Source organism: Amia ocellicauda, chromosome 5, assembly GCF_036373705.1.
Source record: "Amia ocellicauda isolate fAmiCal2 chromosome 5, fAmiCal2.hap1, whole genome shotgun sequence".
Lineage (NCBI taxonomy): Eukaryota > Metazoa > Chordata > Actinopteri > Amiiformes > Amiidae > Amia > Amia ocellicauda.
Window position 1 is genome coordinate 21,437,783 of NC_089854.1, and position 20,633 is coordinate 21,458,415.

The 20,633-nt window shown below is 45.9% G+C and overlaps 1 protein-coding gene across 5 annotated transcripts; it reads right to left on the bottom strand.

The window, feature by feature from the left end:
* Positions 1-1,763: 1,763 nt before the first annotated feature.
* On the bottom strand, positions 1,764-19,420 carry LOC136749769 (platelet endothelial cell adhesion molecule). 5 transcript variants are annotated; one of them, XM_066704292.1, is made up of 16 exons: positions 19,287-19,420; positions 19,122-19,145; positions 17,048-17,341; positions 16,414-16,689; positions 15,863-16,138; positions 15,346-15,624; positions 14,722-15,003; positions 14,318-14,593; positions 9,625-9,726; positions 9,499-9,529; positions 9,205-9,278; positions 6,607-6,666; positions 6,273-6,362; positions 5,589-5,645; positions 3,500-3,522; positions 1,764-2,011 (listed from the first exon to the last, which is right to left on the bottom strand). In XM_066704292.1, exons 1-16 carry the CDS (start codon positions 19,381-19,383, stop codon positions 1,958-1,960), a joined length of 2,295 nt encoding a protein of 764 aa, XP_066560389.1. In that variant the 5' UTR covers positions 19,384-19,420; the 3' UTR covers positions 1,764-1,957. The 5 variants fall into 5 exon arrangements, with proteins under 5 accessions (XP_066560389.1, XP_066560392.1, XP_066560394.1 ...); XM_066704295.1 differs by lacking the exons at positions 1,764-2,011; positions 3,500-3,522; positions 5,589-5,645; positions 9,205-9,278; XM_066704297.1 differs by lacking the exons at positions 1,764-2,011; positions 3,500-3,522; positions 5,589-5,645; positions 6,273-6,362 and having other exon boundaries at positions 9,205-9,274.
* Between the last annotated feature and the right edge of the window lie 1,213 nt (positions 19,421-20,633).

The window sequence follows — 20,633 nt, forward strand, 5'->3', positions numbered from 1 at the left end:
AGACAGCAGAGTCCCTGACCTCCTTCCAGTGCTTTCTCAAGACACATCTTTTCAGACAGTACTTGTAATATTAGTCCTTTACTGTCCTGTAAGGTTGCATGATACTCTTGCCTTTGCATTACTAGCACTTGTATTGTTTTGATTTCCCCTATGCTCCCTCTGCCTTAGATCTTAATTTTGACTTGACATCTTGTCTGCAATTATCAGCTTTTACAATCTATGATGTAAGACCTTATATATTGCTTACTGTATCTCCTATACACTTGTGTAAATTCTAAATTTGTAAAATGTATTATGCCTGAACTGCACTGTATTATTATTGTATTATTGTATTGTACTGCACTGTATCCTTGTACTTTGTATTGCTCTGATACAAGGGCCTGGACAAGGGCGTCTGCTTTATAATGGTATAATGTTTTTCTTAGATTACGCAAAAGAAAACTGGTTTGTCCTGTAACTTGGGAATTCAGTTGTTTATTTTATTCTACAATGTGTCATTCAATCCCAATGCATATCTGAACAAAACACCGAATAGCGCCTTCAACTCGATATCTGTGATTGCGGTATTTATGTTTTTTTTTTTTTTTTTTTTTTTTTGATTGAAGCTGTTTTCAATTTGCATTTCAAGTTCAATTAACTGAGCCGTGCCCGCCCCCTAGTGGCACAACAGTGGCGGCGAATGGAAATACAATTAGGCTGGCATCAAATAAATTAAACCAGTCCAGAAAAAAATATCCATGGTCATCACTGCGTTGGCAAAAGGTTACAAAGCAGAACGATGTCTTTTTATGATTGAGAACATAGATGAGCATATGAGAAAACACTCAAGCAATATTTTAGAAAACAGGTGTGATTGTGTACGCTTCAATAGTAATAGTAGTAATAAAATGAATAATAATCTGATTGGCCCAATTTCACTCAGAAGTGTCCCCAAACCGGTTTCACTGTTTGTCGAAAGGTTGTGTGCTTCTCAGGAAATGGGAAGATATATATACTGGCTCTGTAGAACTTAAAACGAAACCAAACACACAAACCAAAAATAAAGCAAATCCGAAACCACCTCATTTTATTAAAACTGACGTGAAATCTCCTGTCAGGGCTGCTGTGGTGAAGGAGTTGCAGATTGTGAGTAAATTCTGATAATCCTGGGATCTGGGGTGAGACGTCCCTTTACAATTCATTAAAGCTAAATCTACAAACAGTCCTTTTGACTTGGCTTAAATATACAACCATGCATTTATTTTATTGTATTTTTTCTGTCCAGATGTCTGACACCTGCTTCCTGACTCTATAAACCAGCAGGGCTTCTCTCTCAGGGATGGATGCGCTCTCCCTTATCTCACTGCTTATCCTGCTGACCGTGTGAGGTGCCTATCTTGTTACCAGAGCTGCCATAAACGGAAGCCAGTGTTTTGTCTGTTTTTTTTCTCATGGTGAATAATCGCCTCCAAAGCCCGAGACGCTCAACTTTCTGGAAGTGGGTCAGTTGTTCCATTTAATTATTATTTTATTTGCAGTTCTCGCCAGGCACAGACTGTACCCCACAGCAATGGTGTGGAGGGACACACCGACCTCGAGGAGGAACACAGGGGCAATGCGTTTTAATCAGGTGGGGTCTGAGAGGACCTCCCCCATTGGTGCCGACAAAATCAACTTGTGCGTCTGTGGCAGCACACAGGGGGCTGCCACCAGAGTCTGAAACCTGGATCAACAAAAGTTCAGGGAAACCGGAACCACAGGAACCACATTAAGCAGGAAACAAATAAAAAGAAAGAAAACTTTAATTTCCTTGAAGCTGTTGATGCAGCACGTGACCTTCGAAAGCTGTACAGTATAAAATACAATAAATAGACGGAGGCGGAGGTCGGGGTGGGATGGCCCTCTCGGCGGGGGCTGCCTGGGGACACGGCGGGCGGAGGGGTTGTGCGGCACGGGGATCCAGGCCTCTCGCCGAGGGTCAGTGTGTGGGCTGCACAGTATTGTGCTGGAGCTGTGCGTACTCCACCGAGTCCTGTGAACACAAGAAAGAGGGAAATGAAGTCACCGTCTTGCCGAGGGGATTGGCCCGGTCGGCTCGGTCTCTGGGCCGTGTGTTTCCACAGCCCCATTATTCCCTCGCAGATAGCAGAGCGCTTATCAAAGGAAAACATGCCCGTCTCACAATGCAACTTGGCCGCCGCTAGCAGGGCTGAACTCCTCACTGGGCCATTGTGCCGGGAGAGCTGCAAGCGTGATCAGGGAGGGTCCGTCTGGATTAACCTCTGCGGGAACACTAAGGTCGAATGCAGATCGGACTACTTGAAACACAAAGCTGCTTCTACAAGGACACCTCCCTTAATCACATAAACACACACAAGAAAAGTGTACCTTGTCCAAGAATGCAAATTTCAACACCTAATTAGTTCTGCACCGCTCTTTCCTGTTGGGAACTACCGACGCTCAAACAATGTCTCCCCAGCCAACGGGCTCCAGCAGAGGACAAGCCGTGGTCTACGGACCTGCCAAAGCAAGCACCTCGCAGGCTTGTCTTCATGGCGGCAGCGCCGTGATTGCTTCCTTCCCCCCACAGTTTGTGAAGACAGCTCCGCTAAGATGTTTGCCGATCGGAGCGAGGTAAATTGCTCAGAGAGATCCCCTCCACTGATAGGGAAGGAAACCGCAGCCCAGTTCCGCTATAATGGCCCTGGAAACTCTGACCCTGCCACTGCCCGGCCCACTGGGCATGCCTGCCTCCTTACTCATGCTTCAGGAGGGCCGTTTGAAATGCTTTAAAGCTTTCATCATCCTGCCATGACAGCAGATAAACCACAGGGCTGGTACTGATGTGTTTGTTTGTGTGGGCCGCTTTTACAGCCAAGGAAGAACACCTTATCTGGAGAGAAGTGAACAACATCTATAAGAATAACAAATCCCACATGAGATATGAGAAATAGACGCAGACCACTCAGTTTTAGCTCCCTCCCCAAGGAAAATCCCAACAGAGTTTTCTACAATAACAATAAAAGCTTCTCTATCCCCCGCGCTCTGCTATATTAGAAGGTCACGTGGGCTTCTAATAAAGTAAAGTAAAGAATAATAAAAACATTCAATGCTTTCCCGTAAGTGTAACACAATCAGTTGTTACAGTTCAGCACTGGGTTCAAGAGTGAGAAAACAAATGCATCACACCCCCAAGTCCTGTTACCATGATCTGAGTTACTGAGTGTGGAGCTGATAGGACCGTTGGGGGGGACTGTGGCAAGGGCAGTGGACGTGTTACCTGAGGGTTGTAGGGTCAAGGCCTGGGGGAGACACCTTTGGACATTGTCTTACCCGTGAACAACACAATCCACACGCTACTTTGTCTAAATCGTTCCCCTGCAAATCCTCTGCACACCTGGGTGCTCAAGTAAGTTGCTTTGGACTCATGAAAATCAAACATGAGAAGAAATTAATAATGCAGAGCCTGCAGTTCGAGTAAAGGTCTCTCTGGCGGGAGGAGAGGGAGTTCATTACTTACACAATCGCCGTGGTACGCAGCACCTGAGGAGAGAAGAAAGACAGCAGCTGAGCTTTTCTAACTAGCATCTCAACAGCAGCAGGTGTGATTGGTGACTCACGAAAGGATTAGAAGTACAAAGGGTTAACGGACTGTAATGTCTGGATGCTGATTAGACTTTACTGTTTGCTAGAATAATTAATGATAATTCAGCTGGTTTGGTCACAGGTCTGCCGCAGTACGGCTCAGCGCTCGGGGCTGCGTACACCTGGGCGTCTCCGTCACACACAGCGGCGCTGGTGGGATGTGTGTGCGCTCTGTCGCGGCAGGCCGTGCCAGAAACACATTGTTGCGTTGTATTGTTTGTGAAATCTCTCTGCGGACACACTGTTCGCTCTCTACCCAGAACATCCTGTTTCACCACAGCCTGGCCTGGCCCGCTCATACTTTAAATATAGCCTCGCACAAAAAGCACAAAGGCGAGGCAGGTGATTGGTGGGTTTGCGGTAACCGAAAAGGCCACGTCTCTCTCAGTTTGTTTGACAGCTGGATTCCAGGTTCACATCAAATTGTAATAACAGGAACTTCCCCTGAGTAGAACAGGAATTGGACACCTGGCTGCGTCGACTCAGATATTGAATCTTTTCCATACGGCAGACTCACACACCTTTCCGCCCTAGAGATACATCTGATCTCAAAAGAATGTATTAGTGTGAAGGAAATATGAAGCTCTCTGCCTCATTTAGACTTTTATCTTGCTTTCTAATAACCTGAAATGTCCTTTTAGCTCATAATGAGGTAGATATAGCGTACTTTCAGAATATTACTACTGGTCTAGTAAGCTTGACTGACATCTTGACATCTATACATTTTGAAAAGCCTGCATACATTAAAACAGTGTCTGGTTTGGAATTACAAATGTATCTTACAAATACAAAGGTATCAGCTGGGGTTTCCACTATCATAAATCAGCATTAGGATTCAGTGTATTAGTGCAACTACCCTGTATAATGCCGGAGGAATTCATTATCAGGAAAAATAATAAAGAATAGCCACCTACCAAGATTTTACAAACGTAAATGAATAGAGTAAGAATAATTAGAGAGGGGACAGACTTCTGATTCATATACCTGAAACATATTCCTGCTGCAATAAATACTGATCGTATCTCAATACAATGTTTTCACAAATTCACTGACTCGACAGTAATAAACAGCGAGCATCATTAATCACCAGTGTGCAATATTTCCATAAAAACAGATCAGTATTTATTCACCCTGAAACAAAACTAAACGGTCACAGTTTAATCGAGAACAAGCGAGGGGTGACAGCATTAAAGCTGGACCGATTTACATTTAGCCACAGATATAACTCCTATCACATCTGACCACATTGGGGGAAAAAAATGAAAAAGAAACCTCTCTCAGCTGCATGTTTGCATGCTTTGAAGTACATTCACACCCTTTCCTGTTCAGAGCGATATTATGTAAATATATCTAAAATATGCACTTATAACACTAAGCCACTTGACTTCCTCTCAGACTATGAAGCGGGGGACAGAAATAAATGTATTTAACCCAACACCAAGATATAGATACAACTGAAATCAACACCATTCGCTACAGGGAAACCCCAGTCGGGTGGGTCTGTGCTGAAATGATAGGGCTATCCACTGCTTCATATTTTAATTATAATGCACAATTAATGTTAAAATACATTCAGACACACTGGCCAAAAACAAATAATAATAAAATATGAATAATAATAACGTGTAAATGTACAAGAGGAAATCAATCAATCAGTGAGTTAAAAACCTTTTTCTAAAAAAAAGAAAAATGTTTTTAATTGTGACCTAAAAGCAGTTAAAGAGTTTACGAGTGTGATCTCCACAGTAAATGAGTAAACGAATGTGATCTCAGCAGTTAACAAGTGTGATCTCAGAGGACAGGGTGGTCCACGGTCTCGGGGGGCAAAAATGGCACCAAGGTCACTAAGAGAAGTGTGTCTGGTGCAGAAAACAACAAGCATACGGTGCCAAGAAAATGTGCACGGGTAAGAGGGGCAAGAGGGACTCTGGACAACAAGAAGAGGCAAAAACAACTCACTCTACCTTGGCTGGAGTTCCTCAGTTCGCTGTAGACCGTGTCGGTGCCTTTTCTCACTGGAGCTGCAGACCAAACAAAAGATGGGTCAGAGTTCTGATCCAGGGCCCAGACATAGGGGACAATCAGACAAGCGATTAGTTTAGCCCTTCCTGTTTACTCAACCAGGCACAAAAGGGTTTGTCTGAGTATGATGCTGTACATCAAACATGTCATAATTATGTGTCATTACGCCCCTCCCAGGAAATATGCTCTTATCATCAACTGAAACAATTAAAAGTAAAAATACACAAAATCCCCCCAAAGGTTTCAAAAGTTTATAGGAGACGGAGCAACGGAGCAGAAGAAAATGACCAATGCAAATAAATAGTACTAATGAAATATGTTTGCGTTGCATTTTTCTTTTGCGGCCTGTTGTATCGTCCATCAAGCTGCTGAGCCTGTGTCCGATGCCTATACACAACTCCCCTCTACTGTGGGGGCGTTCATTCATCATGGGGCAGATAAACTAGCCTGGCTAATGCTGGTTTACTCCTACACAGATGTTTGTGTGTTTCGCGTAACAAACTGTCTTTCTCTGAGGCAGATTCATACGGGTTAACCTGCAGTCTATTCTATGGGCAGCTCGATCTGTCCAGTCTGCCGTTGTTCAGCTCTGAGCGGTGCAGACAGTGGCATGTCCTAGCGGTCACCTCGGCTGGGGTTCGGCTCCAGGTGTACCACCTCTGTGTACTCGACGTCCGGCTCGCTGGGCGTGTCATCGCCGCTGATGTCCTCAGAGCCTGGAACAAAGCCATAGGGGAGTCCTGTGACTCTTCAGTTTTCATTGCCAAGGCAGGCAAAGGTGTGTGCATCATACTGCGTATTAGTGTTCGCTGCCATTAAAATATGTTCCTCAAAGACAGATTTGCTGGACAATATATTTATTCTCCTTGGAAGCCTGGGGTACTAGGCAGTCGAGCAGTCGGGAAAACAGGTGTGTGATGTGTGGAAGTCTAGTTAAAGCTTTTTTGCGGTCTGGCCCACCTGGCGGAGACTGGCTCTCACACTGCGAGACACGCGCGCCCCCCCCGGGGCCAACAGCCACTGCAAAGCAAGCAGAGAAACATTAGGCCAAGCCACACATCCTGGAGGAACAACCAGAGAGAGATCTGACAGAGCGACCGCAGGGGGACGGGGACAGTGGACTCCCAGCTGTACAATCGTCTAAAGCTTTTCAAGGCATCCTACTGGCTTTGCTTTGCTATGCTCCTTCACACTAACACACAGCACTGAACCACCTCTCCACTCCTGTTCGGTGCCGAGTTCCTCTGAAGACTGAATTATATCCCCCGATGGCTTGTTTGGACTGAAACCCACTTCATCCCTCTTAATTACTGCTCAATTAGAGGGATGTCAAAGGTCTCTCATCTAGATATTAAAAAACCCAGTTCGTTTCCTCTCCCATGCATTTTTGTTGTTGCCATTGCATAGCTCTTCTCAAACCCATTTCTTATTTGCAAATCTACTACTACTACTACTACTACTACTACTACTACTAAAAGCTTTCAACCTGCGTTACAAAACTGATCAGTCCTCAATCAATCAATGTTTTTGAAATTAATCTGTTTCCATTGGGCGGCGTCTAATCTACTGCTGATGAACGTTGGCACAACTGATATTTTTAACTGTAGTGAGTCAGTGATGCTGTTTTTACAAGAGTGGTCAGAAGAGCCAATGAAATCAAATCAGAAAACCGAACCAAGGGGCCGACATTTCCATCAGCACGGGGGTTAATAAAACATTCATCTTAAAACTCCCATCAATACCAGAGGCACCAAGTGACACAAATACAGTGTCCTTGCGGTCTCTGCGAAAACCAGGCCAAATCTGAAAGATATATTTAACGTGCTGCCCGACACCTACAACCCTCAACACTGGTTTTAAAGAGTGATCCATTGCAAATCTCAGTGAAGGGTGAAGGACTGACTGACCCACAATGCACCTGTTCAGAGAGAGAAATGACTTGGAGAAATGGGACCTGGTTCCAAAATAAAAAACATGTTTATTCTAAAATATTTTTTCCAAGCAATATATATATAAACACACGTCTGTCTTATCATATGGACATACTGAAGTACAAACACACACACAGACACTGTGGATGTTCTGATACAGCACACGTCTGGGATACACACATGCATAGAGAACACAGATTTAGCAGACAGTGTGAAGCCGGTAAAACCCAATCCCCTGCTTGCACAGACGCCAAACAAATCTGGTTAATTGTTATATTAGTGATGACATTCGAAGTAGGGTTTCAGGGCGGGTTTGGGTCTCGCCAACTGTCCACAACAGCCGTGCGTTTGTAGCACAGAGATTGACAGGGATGGAAAGGTGTTGTGTAGAAGGTCCTGGAAGGTGCAGTCTCAGTCAGTGAGGGGACATCGGGGAGGTCCATTGACACGAGAGGACAGTGAGGTACAAAGGCCGAGTCAATCCACACTGTCCGTCTCTACAGGTTGGCAGGAGAGGAAAACAAATCCCTGCAAAACCCGTTAAGCAAATAAAAAATAATCTCTCTCCTGGTTTCTTTTTTCTAATGTTTTTCAGTGCTTTCATTGCTCCGCTTAGAGAGCAGTGGAGTTCGATCCCGGCAGAGCTGTCGGTCCGCCGCGGGGAGGGACGGGAGGACAGGAGAGGGCCGCGGACTGCCCGGCGCCCTACACGGTGGCCGGGTTGCTGCAGCTGCTCCGGTTGCTGTGGCTGACGGGCAGAGATGCGATACTACCCCGCGTCCCATTGGCCGCTTTCCCCTCAGTGACATCACTGTGTGGCACTGCTGCGCCTGCAAGTAAAGGCGGGGGGAGGGTGGTGTCCGTGAGGCCGGTCAAAGCAAAACGTGACACCCTACAGAGTACTGCACTCAAGTCTTTATATTTGATTATAAAGCTATTCATTTCCAGCTGTTTAGTCGATACTCAGCAGTGAGATAGTCCTGCCAAATGGTGTGATATTCTGTCCTGTAAAACTCACTGGATTTTATTTTGTCTTCTATGTTCATTTTTAGCAGTGGAGTTGGTATTCTATCGATTCTATATACAAGTTTCTATCGATTCTATATACAAGTTTCTATAAAACTGAAGGGGAAAAAAAGTGTGCGGTGTAGCCAGCAGTATCCATAATCCCATTGTGTGTGATGCCTTTGTCACCCTTTTGTAACAGCACCAAACAGCGACAGGCTCTTTGACCTGCTGTTGTTTTCCTGGCACTGGACCGTGCACATGTTTTTGGGTGTGTGTGTTTGTGTACTGCTGTAAAATATGTCTATTGTTTGTGTTCCTCACTAAGGAATTATAGGAGGCCAGTTGGAACGAAGACACGGATTGAAATTCTTTCCTCCCATTTTTAAAAACCTTTTTTCCCCCCCAGTTACAGCCAACCCTCAAGTCAGGCCGTGATATTAGTTGGAAAGCATGGATGACACTTTAATGTCAAGGCAGAGAGTTACAACAACACAACACGCACCAAACAGTATTCAGTACGACACACACAGGACATGCAGACGGTGGCAGGTGATCGTGTTAGTGGATGAGCCCCGATGAGAGTTATTAACACACACAGCAAGTGAGGAGAGCGGGCTACCTTTGTTATAAACCTCTGTCTCGTTGGTGAGACTCACTGTTAAAGAGTCATCTGATTTAGGGCTCGAAGGCTTTCTAAGGAACGGCAAAAATAAAGTTATCCTGGGATTCAGTGATTTATTTTCTTAGGCTACTGTGTGCAAATATTCATTCCAAATGTCACAGAGCACATTGTACAAATCAAGACAATTAAATCAAAAATAAATGTGTGTGTGTATATATACATATATATAAGAACCAAAGACCTGTATTCAGGAAATAACCACAAACTAAAAGAAACACAAAGTCAACTCACACTGACAGTTCTGCCGCCGTGTCTTTTTTAGCTACAAAGAAGAGAGATGAAAGATTACACACAGAACAACAGCAGCACGACAGCGGACACTGAGGAGAGCCCACCGGCACGGGAGACGGCATTTACCTGCTCTGGATTTGTGCCAGATGACGCAGAACGCCGCGATGGCCAGCAGCAGCAGCACGCAGAACAGGCCGATCAGAGCCAATTTCCACAAGGCCAGCGTCACTGCGACACACAGAGGGAGAGACACAGTAAACCCACTTCTGTCCAGAATACCGTCTTTCAGTGCTTTCACCTGAGTCACCTGCTCATAAAAACTTTCCTGCACCCAGTCGAGGGTTAATATATACATTGCTAGGTTATGAGTTTTTATTCTGAGTTGGCCATTTAGGCAGCCCAGAAATCCATTATCATAACGAGCGTGTGGTAACAGGCTGGGCTGCTAATTGCTGCCACTAATTAACGTTCTGTTCCGTGAGTGTCGTGCACGGGTCGCGACCCCAGAGAGCCGATCTGCCCGTGGGCCCAGCGCAGCCCCTGGACCCGGTCCATTCGCATTGCGCTCACGTCACCCGGCCCATTGATCTCAGCTCTCAGGAACTACAAAGGCAGCTGAGATGTGTCAAACTTACAGTTAAAGCATTCCCAGAGTCACTGCCTGGGTGAATACTAATACCGGCTCTTCCTGGCAGAACGTGGTTAAAGTAAAAAATGAATAAATTAATTAACATACATATACACATACATACATATATATACACCAATCAGCCATAACATTATGACCACCTGCCTAATATTGTGTAGGTCCCCCTTTTGCTGCCAAAACTCCATGGACTCCACTAGACCTCTGAAGGTGTGCTGTGGTATCTGGCACCAAGACGTCAGCAGCAGATCCTTTAAGTCCTGTAAGTTGCGAGGTGGGGCCTCCATGGATCGGACTTGTTTGTCCAGCACATCCCACAGATGCTCGATTGGATTGAGATCTGGGGAATTTGGAGGCCAAGTCAACACCTTGAACTCGTGATTCATCAGACCAGACCACCTTCTTCCATTGCTCCGTGGTCCAGTTCTGATGCTCACGTGCCCATTGTAGGTGCTTTCAGCAGTGGACAGGGGTCAGCAAGGGCACCCTGACTGGTCTGCAGCTACGCAGCCCCATACGCAACAAACTGCGACGCACTGTGAGTTCTGACACCTTTCTATCGGAAACCAGCATTAACTTTTTCAGCAATTTGAGTTACAGTAGCTCGTCTGTTGGATCGGACCACATGGGCCAGCCTTCGCTCGCCATGTGCATTAATGAGCCTTGGCCGCCCATGACCCTGTCGCCGGTTCACCGCTTTTCCTTCCTTGGACCACTTTTGATAGGTACTGACCACTGCAGACCGGGAACACCCCACAAGAGCTGCAGTTTTGGAGATGCTCTGACCCAGTCGTCTAGCCATCACAATGTGGCCCTTGTCAGAGTCGCTCAGATCCTAACGCTTGCCCATTTTTCCTGCTTCTAACACATCAACTTTGAGGACAAAATTCACTTGCTGCCTAATATATCCCACCCACTGACAGGTGCCATGATAACGAGATTATCAGTGTTATTCACTTCACCTGTCAGTGGTCATAATGTTATGGCTGATCGGTGTATATATATACACTCACCTAAAGGATTATTAGGAACACCATACTAATACTGTGTTTGACCCCCTTTCGCCTTCAGAACTGCCTTAATTCTACGTGGCATTGATTCAACAAGGTGCTGAAAGCATTCTTTAGAAATGTTGGCCCATATTGATAGGATAGCATCTTGCAGTTGATGGAGATTTGTGGGATGCACATCCAGGGCATGAAGCTCCCGTTCCACCACATCCCAAAGATGCTCTATTGGGTTGAGATCTGGTGACTGTGGGGGCCAGTTTAGTACAGTGAACTCATTGTCATGTTCAAGAAACCAGTTTGAAATGATTCGACCTTTGTGACATGGTGCATTATCCTGCTGGAAGTAGCCATCAGAGGATGGGTACATGGTGGTCATAAAGGGATGGACATGGTCAGAAACAATGCTCAGGTAGGCCGTGGCATTTAAACGATGCCCAATTGGCACTAAGGGGCCTAAAGTGTGCCAAGAAAACATCCCCCACACCATTACACCACCACCAGCAGCCTGCACAGTGGTAACAAGGCATGATGGATCCATGTTCTCATTCTGTTTACGCCAAATTCTGACTCTACCATCTGAATGTCTCAACAGAAATCGAGACTCATCAGACCAGGCAACATTTTTCCAGTCTTCAACTGTCCAATTTTGGTGAGCTTGTGCAAATTGTAGCCTCTTTTTCCTATTTGTAGTGGAGATGAGTGGTCCCCGGTGGGGTCTTCTGCTGTTGTAGCCCATCCGCCTCAAGGTTGTACGTGTTGTGGCTTCACAAATGCTTTGCTGCATACCTCGGTTGTAACGAGTGGTTATTTCAGTCAAAGTTGCTCTTCTATCAGCTTGAATCAGTCGGCCCATTCTCCTCTGACCTCTAGCATCAACAAGGCATTTTCGCCCACAGGACTGCCGCATACTGGATGTTTTTCCCTTTTCACACCATTCTTTGTAAACCCTAGAAATGGTTGTGCGTGAAAATCCCAGTAACTGAGCAGATTGTGAAATACTCAGACCGGCCCGTCTGGCACCAACAACCATGCCACGCTCAAAATTGCTTAAATCACCTTTCTTTCCCATTCAGACATTCAGTTTGGAGTTCAGGAGATTGTCTTGACCAGGACCACACCCCTAAATGCATTGAAGCAACTGCCATGTGATTGGTTGGTTAGATAATTGCATTAATGAGAAATTGAACAGGTGTTCCTAATAATCCTTTAGGTGAGTGTATATATATATGTATATTTGATTATAAAGCAATTAATTTCCAGCTGTTTAGTCGATACTCAGCAGTGAGATAGTCCTGCCAAATGGTGTGATATTCTGTCCTGTAAAACTCACTGGATATTATTTTGTCTTCTATATTCATTTTTAGCAGGGGAGTTGGTATTCTATCGATTCTATATACAATATTTAAAGCCCAAAACCCTAGAATTAAAAATAAATAAATAAATAAATAAATACAAATCGAACTATATTTCCATAAACTATGGTCTAATATAATTCTAATATTATATAATATATAATTCTATATATATATATATAGAGAGACACACACATACATAATGCCTTTTTTGCGGTATAAATATTTAAAAGATTGCATTTTAAAACGTTTTTGCTGCGCTGCTAAGAAACCGCAATCAGGAAGTATTTTCGTCAGTGACGTCACAAGTTGAACATCTACTAAAATCACCATAAACAAAACACGTGGAATAAACAATACAGTGTTATTATCATGCATTTTAGTATTCAGAGATGGATAAATGGTGTGTGAAGAACTTTATAGGAATTGCTGTGTGAGTGGACATAGTATCCATCATTTCCAAAAAGATCCCATAATTATGGAGGATAATCCATGCCAAAATTAAAAACAAATATAGAGAGAAAATAATAAATAAATAAATACATAAATACATACATTTTGAAATAAATGAATAAATAAATAATTGAATAAATAAATGTTTAAATAAATAATTGAATAAATAAATGTTTAAATAAATAAATAAATAAATAAATAAATAAATGGACGCTGTGCTTCTCTGTTCCTGTTCCACAAGCCACCAACAAGAAGCCATGCAAATGCAACGAACGTCATAAACCGGACATCACTAAAGTTTTTTTTTTTTTTTTTGACACTTTGTATTTATAACTATAAATGTTTGTGATGTAAATGTATGTAGATTATTAATTTAACATAACACTATTTAAATTATTTAATTCTATACATTGCCTTGAATACATTGAAATAATAATACATAGCAATAATTTTAAAATCTCTACTGTGGGTCTGTCTCTCCATCTGTCTCTCTGTGTCTGTCTCTGTGTGTCTGTGTCTCTGTGTGTGTGTGTCTGTCTGTCTCTCTGTGTGTCTGTGTGTGTGTGTGTGTCTGTGTCTCTGTGTGTGTGTGTCTGTCTGTCTCTGTGTCTGTCTCTGTGTGTGTGTGTCTGTCTGTCTCTCTGTGTGTCTGTGTGTGTGTGTGTCTGTGTCTCTGTGTGTGTGTGTCTGTCTGTGTGTCTGTGTGTGTCTGTCTGTCTCTCTGTGTCTGTCTCTCTGTCTCTCTGTGTGTGTCTGTCTGTCTCTCTGTGTCTGTCTCTCTGTCTCTCTGTGTGTGTCTGTCTATCTCTCTGTGTGTCTGTGTCTGTCTCTCTGTGTCTGTCTCTGTGTGTGTGTGTCTGTCTGTCTGTCTCTCTGTGTCTGTCTCTGTGTGTGTGTGTCTGTCTCTCTGTGTGTCTGTGTGTGTGTGTGTGTGTCTGTGTCTCTGTGTGTGTGTCTGTCTGTCTCTCTGTGTGTCTGTGTGTGTGTGTGTCTGTCTATCTCTCTGTCTCTCTGTGTCTGTCTCTCTCTGTCTGTCCCTGTGTGTGTGTGTCTGTCTGTCTCTCTGTGTGAGTGTGTCTCTCTGTCTCTCTGTGTCTGTCTCTCTGTGTCTGTCTGTGTCTGTTCATTGTTAGCCAAATGGAGGTGAAGAGCCAGGAGATATCCAGCGAACCCCATTCCCCTGCAGATCTGCCTGCGACCCGGCAGCGAGTTCTAATCTTGGGCACTTATCTGAGCAAAAAGGTTCACGTCAGCACCTAAGAGCTGTGCAACAGAACGGAGCGGCTCTCCGTGACCGGGAGTGCAGACCCCTGCCGTCGGGCTCAGATGAGACCAGACTGCGGGGCGGGGGGTCTCACCATTGACGGTCAGTTTCGCGCTGCTCCTGGTTTCCCCGGCGCGGTTGGTGGCATCGCAGTAGTAGGTGCCGCTGTCCTCTCGGGTCACGGCCTTGATGATGTGGGACCAGTGACGACCACTCTTGTCCGGGTCCGGCTGGAACTCTTGGCCCCCTTTGTAGAAGTGGAACTCGATGGGGAGCGTCCCCCCCACCGCCTGGCACTGCAGCGTCAGGCTCTGTCCTTCGGCCACGTCCGGCCCGGTGATGAGCTGCAGCTCCGCCGAGGACACGGGCTCTGTGAGAGGCGGGGACAGGACAGCATCGCTCTCTTATCGCCCGTCCCAACGCAAGATGGCTGTGTCTATTACGCAGCATCGTGAGACTCGGCGTTGTGTTGTTGTAGTGTATCGATCGAGACCTCACCGATCACCGACGCGTTGAGCGCCGCGCTGGTCCGGACCGAACTTGGCCCCCGGTTCTGGGCTTCGCACGTGAAGTCGCGGATCTCCTCCTTTGTCTTGATGGTTACGGTGAAGTGGGCTGGCTCCAGGGCGGTCCATACTGCGAGCGTTTTGAAGGCCTCGCTGCCCCTCATCAGGGTGTAACTGATGGGGACGCTCCCCCGGTCTGAGCGACATACGACACTGAAAGGTTTGTTCAAGATGACGTTCCCACTGACAGCAATAGTGGGCGTGGAAACCAGAGCTGTCAAACCAATGCACAGCCAGAGAGAGAGAGAGAGAGAGAGAGAGAAAGGGACAGACTTTAGACACCATATGTCTATTTACGTCTTATTGATTTTCCATTTATACAAAAAATATCCCACCATAAAATAAACAGCCCATTCTTATGTGAGGCTTTTGAAATCCTGGACTCATGACTAATTCAATTGCAATTCAATTGAATATAATAATTATTATTATTATATTCACTCTTCACATACTCCTATCCATCAGTTAAAGTTCCTTCCATATAACCCATTGTTTTAAGGTATTATGATCTATAAAAGATGCCAAACACGGCGATCAATCCACTGCGGTGTCTTACTGTGCACTTTTAAGAAGATCTCCTTGCTGGTCTTGTTGATGGGTTTGAACTCGGCCACGGCACTGCAGTGGTAGAAGCCCTCGTCGTCCAGCGTTGGTCTGTCATTGGTGTAACTGCCGTCTGGGCTGCCCGAGGTCAGCGCGGTGATATTCTTGTAGATGGTGTACTTCAGCTGCATGTCTGGGAATATCTTATTCTCCACATGGCAGGTTAGATTGAACGGCTTCCCCTCATCGATCTCCGCTGGGCTCTGCACCAACACCGGCTTAGAAAACAGCTCTGTGTGGGAGAATCAGAATAAATATATCTGTGTTAGGCCATGCCCATTGTGACACAGAAATGTTAGAGACTTTCTTGTATTCTTAAGATGGGACATCAGTATCAGTTCAGCATAGAAAGAAACGCATGGCTAGTGAGTTCACAGCAAAGCGAAGACCCAGACATGACAGGAAGCCCGCAGGCAGGTGCTTCTGCGCTGGTGCTGACTTCCCGTGGCGACGGCGAGCACTCGTCTCACCTGTCACTCTGAGGATTTTCTTCGCCGACTTCCGCACCCTGCGCTCATTCTCAGCCTTGCACTCGTACTCCCCCGAGTCGTCTGCCTGGGCAATCATGCTGTGGCTGACTGATCCGTTGCCCGCTTTGAGGATCTTGTCACCTTTCCTCAGAAAGATCTTGACCGCCCCTGCCTGGAAGCGGGGGTCAGTGGAGGATCGGCAGACGATGGTCAGCGCGTCTCCTTCGATGATGTTATGCGATGGATGGATTTCCATGATGGGTTCTTTGAGCGATTCTGCACGATGAGAACAGAAGGAAGAACAGGAGGTCATTCACCTGGCGAGGACAGGGCTGGGCAGCGCTCAGTGTTAATCCGAATCAAAGGTGTTTAAGAGAAGCTCTCTCTCTAGCTGTGGCCGAGCCGCTGAAGGACAATGCGCCTATCTGTCTGAAATAACTGGTCTCCAGTTGACCAAGCAACACCTCGATATAACATGTTCATTTTCAGCTACAGCACATTTCCATCCTAAAAAACAATAACAAGGTGTGGGTGTAAAACCTGCCTCTCACCTGTCGTGGTGATGCTCAGCGTGTTACTGTTGTTGGACGTCCCGGCGTCCGGCACGGTCATGACCTGGAAATTGCAATAGAAGCTGGCGCTCTCTTTTAACTTCATCTGCACTTTCGCCACGTTGTTGGTAGTACGCACTTGTGTGTACTCCACCGAGTTCTTGTAGAAGGTGAAGATGAAGCTGCCGGTCTCCAGAGGGGCACTGCAGTTCAAAGTTACGTTGTCACCCTCCAAGATGGAGTGTTTGCTCACAGAGAGGATGGGCGTCTGCAGGCCTAGGGACAGGAACACAGACTCAACATGATGCTGCATTTGAGACGGGGCGAAGCACGACTGGTGGGAGGAGGTCTTTGGGAGAACCTTTTTATTGAAATCTGAGAATAAATAAAATCATTTTCACCAATATTCCCTTCCACTTTTGATGTGGTTTATATTCACAGGCTGGTCTCCGGGACTTGATCTAAGCAGCCAAGTGTTTGGGGGTTGTGTACAAACTGAGGTGCAAAATATTCCTATAGAGTAAAAGTGAGGAACAATACTACTAGTGATGGAAAGTGTTAGACAGAAGAAACTGAGCAGGAAAACGTTTCTAAAATGTGTTTGTTTCTTTTAATAAATACAAACGATACCTACCTAAAACCTTGAGCTTTTCAGAATTACTCTGGTCATCAGTGCCTTCTACCTTGACTCTGCATTTGTAGTTTCCAGACGTGGACGCCCTGGCCGAGGCGATCTGGTACAGCAGCACATTCTCACTGTGGGATTTGGAGTACACCACCACGTCGTTGTTCAAGAAGTTGTACTCGAAGGAGTTCGGCCGGTTGTTGGTAACACTGAGGTCCACGAAGCATTGCAAGGTGACGTTGGTCCCACTGTTCACGACGGAACTGGGCAGAACTGTGAGATTCACATTGTTGATAGTAAACACTGTGAAAGGAGCGCACAGCAAGTCAGGGCTCAGAGGAAAGGCCATTTGTGTTATAATGCTTCTCTCCCAAAAAAAATATTATAATAATACATGCTAGTGGCATAAATATAATCAAATGTTAATCATGTACCCACTGTGATTAGCTAACAGGAAAACCGGGCAATGTGGCAAAGCACACGAGACGCCTTTTGCATGTCAACAAACACATGCACAAACACACAATAGGCGCTGCAGGTTTCGTGTTACTATTTTGCAATTTTGTTCAATTTGCTTTGTGCTGTTGTCCCCCATCTGTAATGAGTAACAGCCAGAACCAGGTGACTCAATTAATACGTCCACGGCTACAAGCGACCGTCTGGCAGTTGAAACGGTGGACTTCAAGAACAAAGAAAAAAAGGCCAACAATCCTGGCATGCAGTCACCACTATTGTCCTCCGCTCCAGCATGTTTAATCCTACGACACTGGGATCTTCCTCTCTGGACAGAGGAATGTCGAGAGCTGAGCCGTAAACAGCGCGGGCTGGAGGAAGGAAAGCGACACAATCTGACGGTCTCTGGGGAGCGGGCGTTTAGGGCCGAGCAAGGCAGGGGGATTTTAGCACCGGCTCCACCCAGTCACTGGAGTGATCAGCACAGAGAACCAAACACAACCAAACAAAAAGAAATAAATATCTGGGGCACAAGCTGACCCTGAAATGGACCTGTAGATTGCAGGTTATTTATCTATTGTTTTAAGACATGTTTTTATATTCCCCATGCCTGTGACTCATGGTGCCGTGTTTATATGGCACGTAACTGGCAAAGAAAACAGTGCCCTATCGCTCAGGCTGGGCTGCCCTCCGTCCGCCCTGCTAGGATGCCGCTGGCTCACGTGTTGACAGATTTAGGGTTGGTGAACTCTTACAGGAATCCTCACTCATGAAAATATTACTTCTCCATGCATCAGCTAAGCCACTTCAGGACGTCGGGTGATGAACTTGTGACCGATAATGACTTGTGGGCGATAATAAACGGCATGGAGAGGCCGTCACTCTCCAAGCATGTGACTACAGTACTGTACAGCACTTTATTCCAGAGAGAGAGAATCATAAACATGGTCTGAACATAAAAACAAGTCGCAGGCCAGTTGGGGATCCCGAAAGACCTGGGGATCAAACGCCTTTTAAAACCACACTCGGTATGAATGAAGCTGATCTTGCAACACTCATGTGTAAAGGCTGCTCGGCCCTGCCCGTTCCCACGGGGGTCCCTGCGGACCCTCACACCTCAACCACGCAGCAGTGAAGATTAGGCTTCACTAGAACATTGTTTTTTCCAAATCCTTCCTTGTTCTAACTAGACTTTTAAATCTGTGCCTCCACCTCAACTTTGAGACGATGAAGCTGGCGCTCTGCAGGGGGAAACCTGAGGGACACAAAGGTCTGCACCAACAATCGCTTCTCTCAGGTTTTTATATAAAGACAGAAATGCCTTCCTTTTCATTTATCTAAGGCTGGTGAATAAGAAATGCTAACCCAGACGTCACAGGAAACTTAGAAAAACCTCTCGCTCTCTCGATTGCGTCGACATGAGAAATGTGTTCTGGGCTGAGAGGACAGCAAAGATTTATTATTTGTTCATCTTAAGATAATCAGTGATTAGGAGACTAAGGTGTTTAACCTGACCCAGACCATATCAATTATGTGTTTTTTTATGTATTTGTTCCTGTGTAAAAACTCAGCACCTAGGTAATAGATAAAATAAAATAAAAAATATATATGAATAACAATCCACACTTACCAGAGTTGATTGGAAGACCTTGTACTGTGGGAGAAAACACACACACACACACACAAATTAATTTCACTTTTTGGAAGCAGGGGTGGAATGGATTTACTCAAGAGAAAACATACAAAAAATAAAATAAAATAAAATAAAATAAAATAAATGCACTGGTGCACTTACAGGTGGCAAGGATCACTGCAAGGAGAAAGTATGTCTTCATCCCCAGAGGGGTGCGTTGCGTTCGCCCGAGGAGCGGCGCCTGGCTCTGCAAATCCATCGCTGTGCACAGTCTGAGCCTGTCTCACAGACGGCAGCCCGTGGGAAGGAGAGCTCAGCGCTGGAGGCAGAGGGCAGTGCCGGGGGGGGGGGGGGGGGGCGTGTGTGAGCAGGAGGGAAGGGGAGGGTTGCGGAGAGGGGGGGCAGTAAGGGTCCGTTATCACTAGGAACCTTCTTGGCTTTGTTTAATTTTCCAGGAGGTGACCACTGCTTCCTGAGGATGCACGAGCTTGAGCTTTCAGGCAGTTAGTCATTGTGGCTGCCGAGCCCCTCCCCATCGGACCTCTGGTGCGAGGCCTGGACTGGCACTGACCTGTGGGGGAAACAACGAAGGACGAACGCCCAGCGGCCAGGCCTCTGGATCGGCATGTCTTCCCTCTGTCTCTCCTGGAAGTCACATAGTTTGTTTTAGAGAAGGCAGAAGCAGCAGAGACGAGCGCTCGGATATTTATGTCTCCCCACTGTTTGTGTTGAACAATATCTAACCACAGCATTTTTTATGGTGTTGATCATTATTACTAATTCCTGGCAGAGTGCTTTTGGATCCATGGAGACTTGGTACCACCTTCGGAAAGGCTCTCGAACTGTTGTCACCCCCAACACTTAAATATCCAAAAAGACATCAAATAATGATGGTTATTTTTCACAGGTTTCACAATTTACAAGGCTAAGTGTGACTTTTATGTTGATATTATTGTTTGAAGTGTTTTTTAATACTTTTCTGTGTGTCGTATAAAACAAACAACCCTACAATGCCTCTCATTATGTATTAGTTCATTTCAAAGCCTCCGAGAGAGAGAGAGCCAAGGTGGGTCTGCCGCCCAACACGGGGAACACCAGAGCACCGGCCGTCCAGTCAATGGCAAGAGCTGGACAGTGAATGGGGGAGGGATGGGCTGAGCTGGATGGCCCAGCTGGGGAGGGGACCAGCTGACGAGCTTCTCAGGACGGTTTGGAGATGTGACAGAGGGATGGCAGGCGGCTAACACCCGTGCAGGTGCCCGGAGAGGAGCGGGTCATGTTAGGTCAGGCAGCGTATGCCAGTGTAGCTGTATCTGACCGGCTGGGAGTGAGCAATAATGGGCTCATACACACTTGTTTCAATTTATCCCTGCTATATCCCATGCAGTACTCTCTCCCTCTCATGGCCACACAGGGAATGACAGTCCCCCACAGCCGGCCTCTCCGACTCAAAGCCGCGTGCCACTTTTTATATTTGTCTGTTTCCTCAGTCCAAGGGAAGTCTGACGC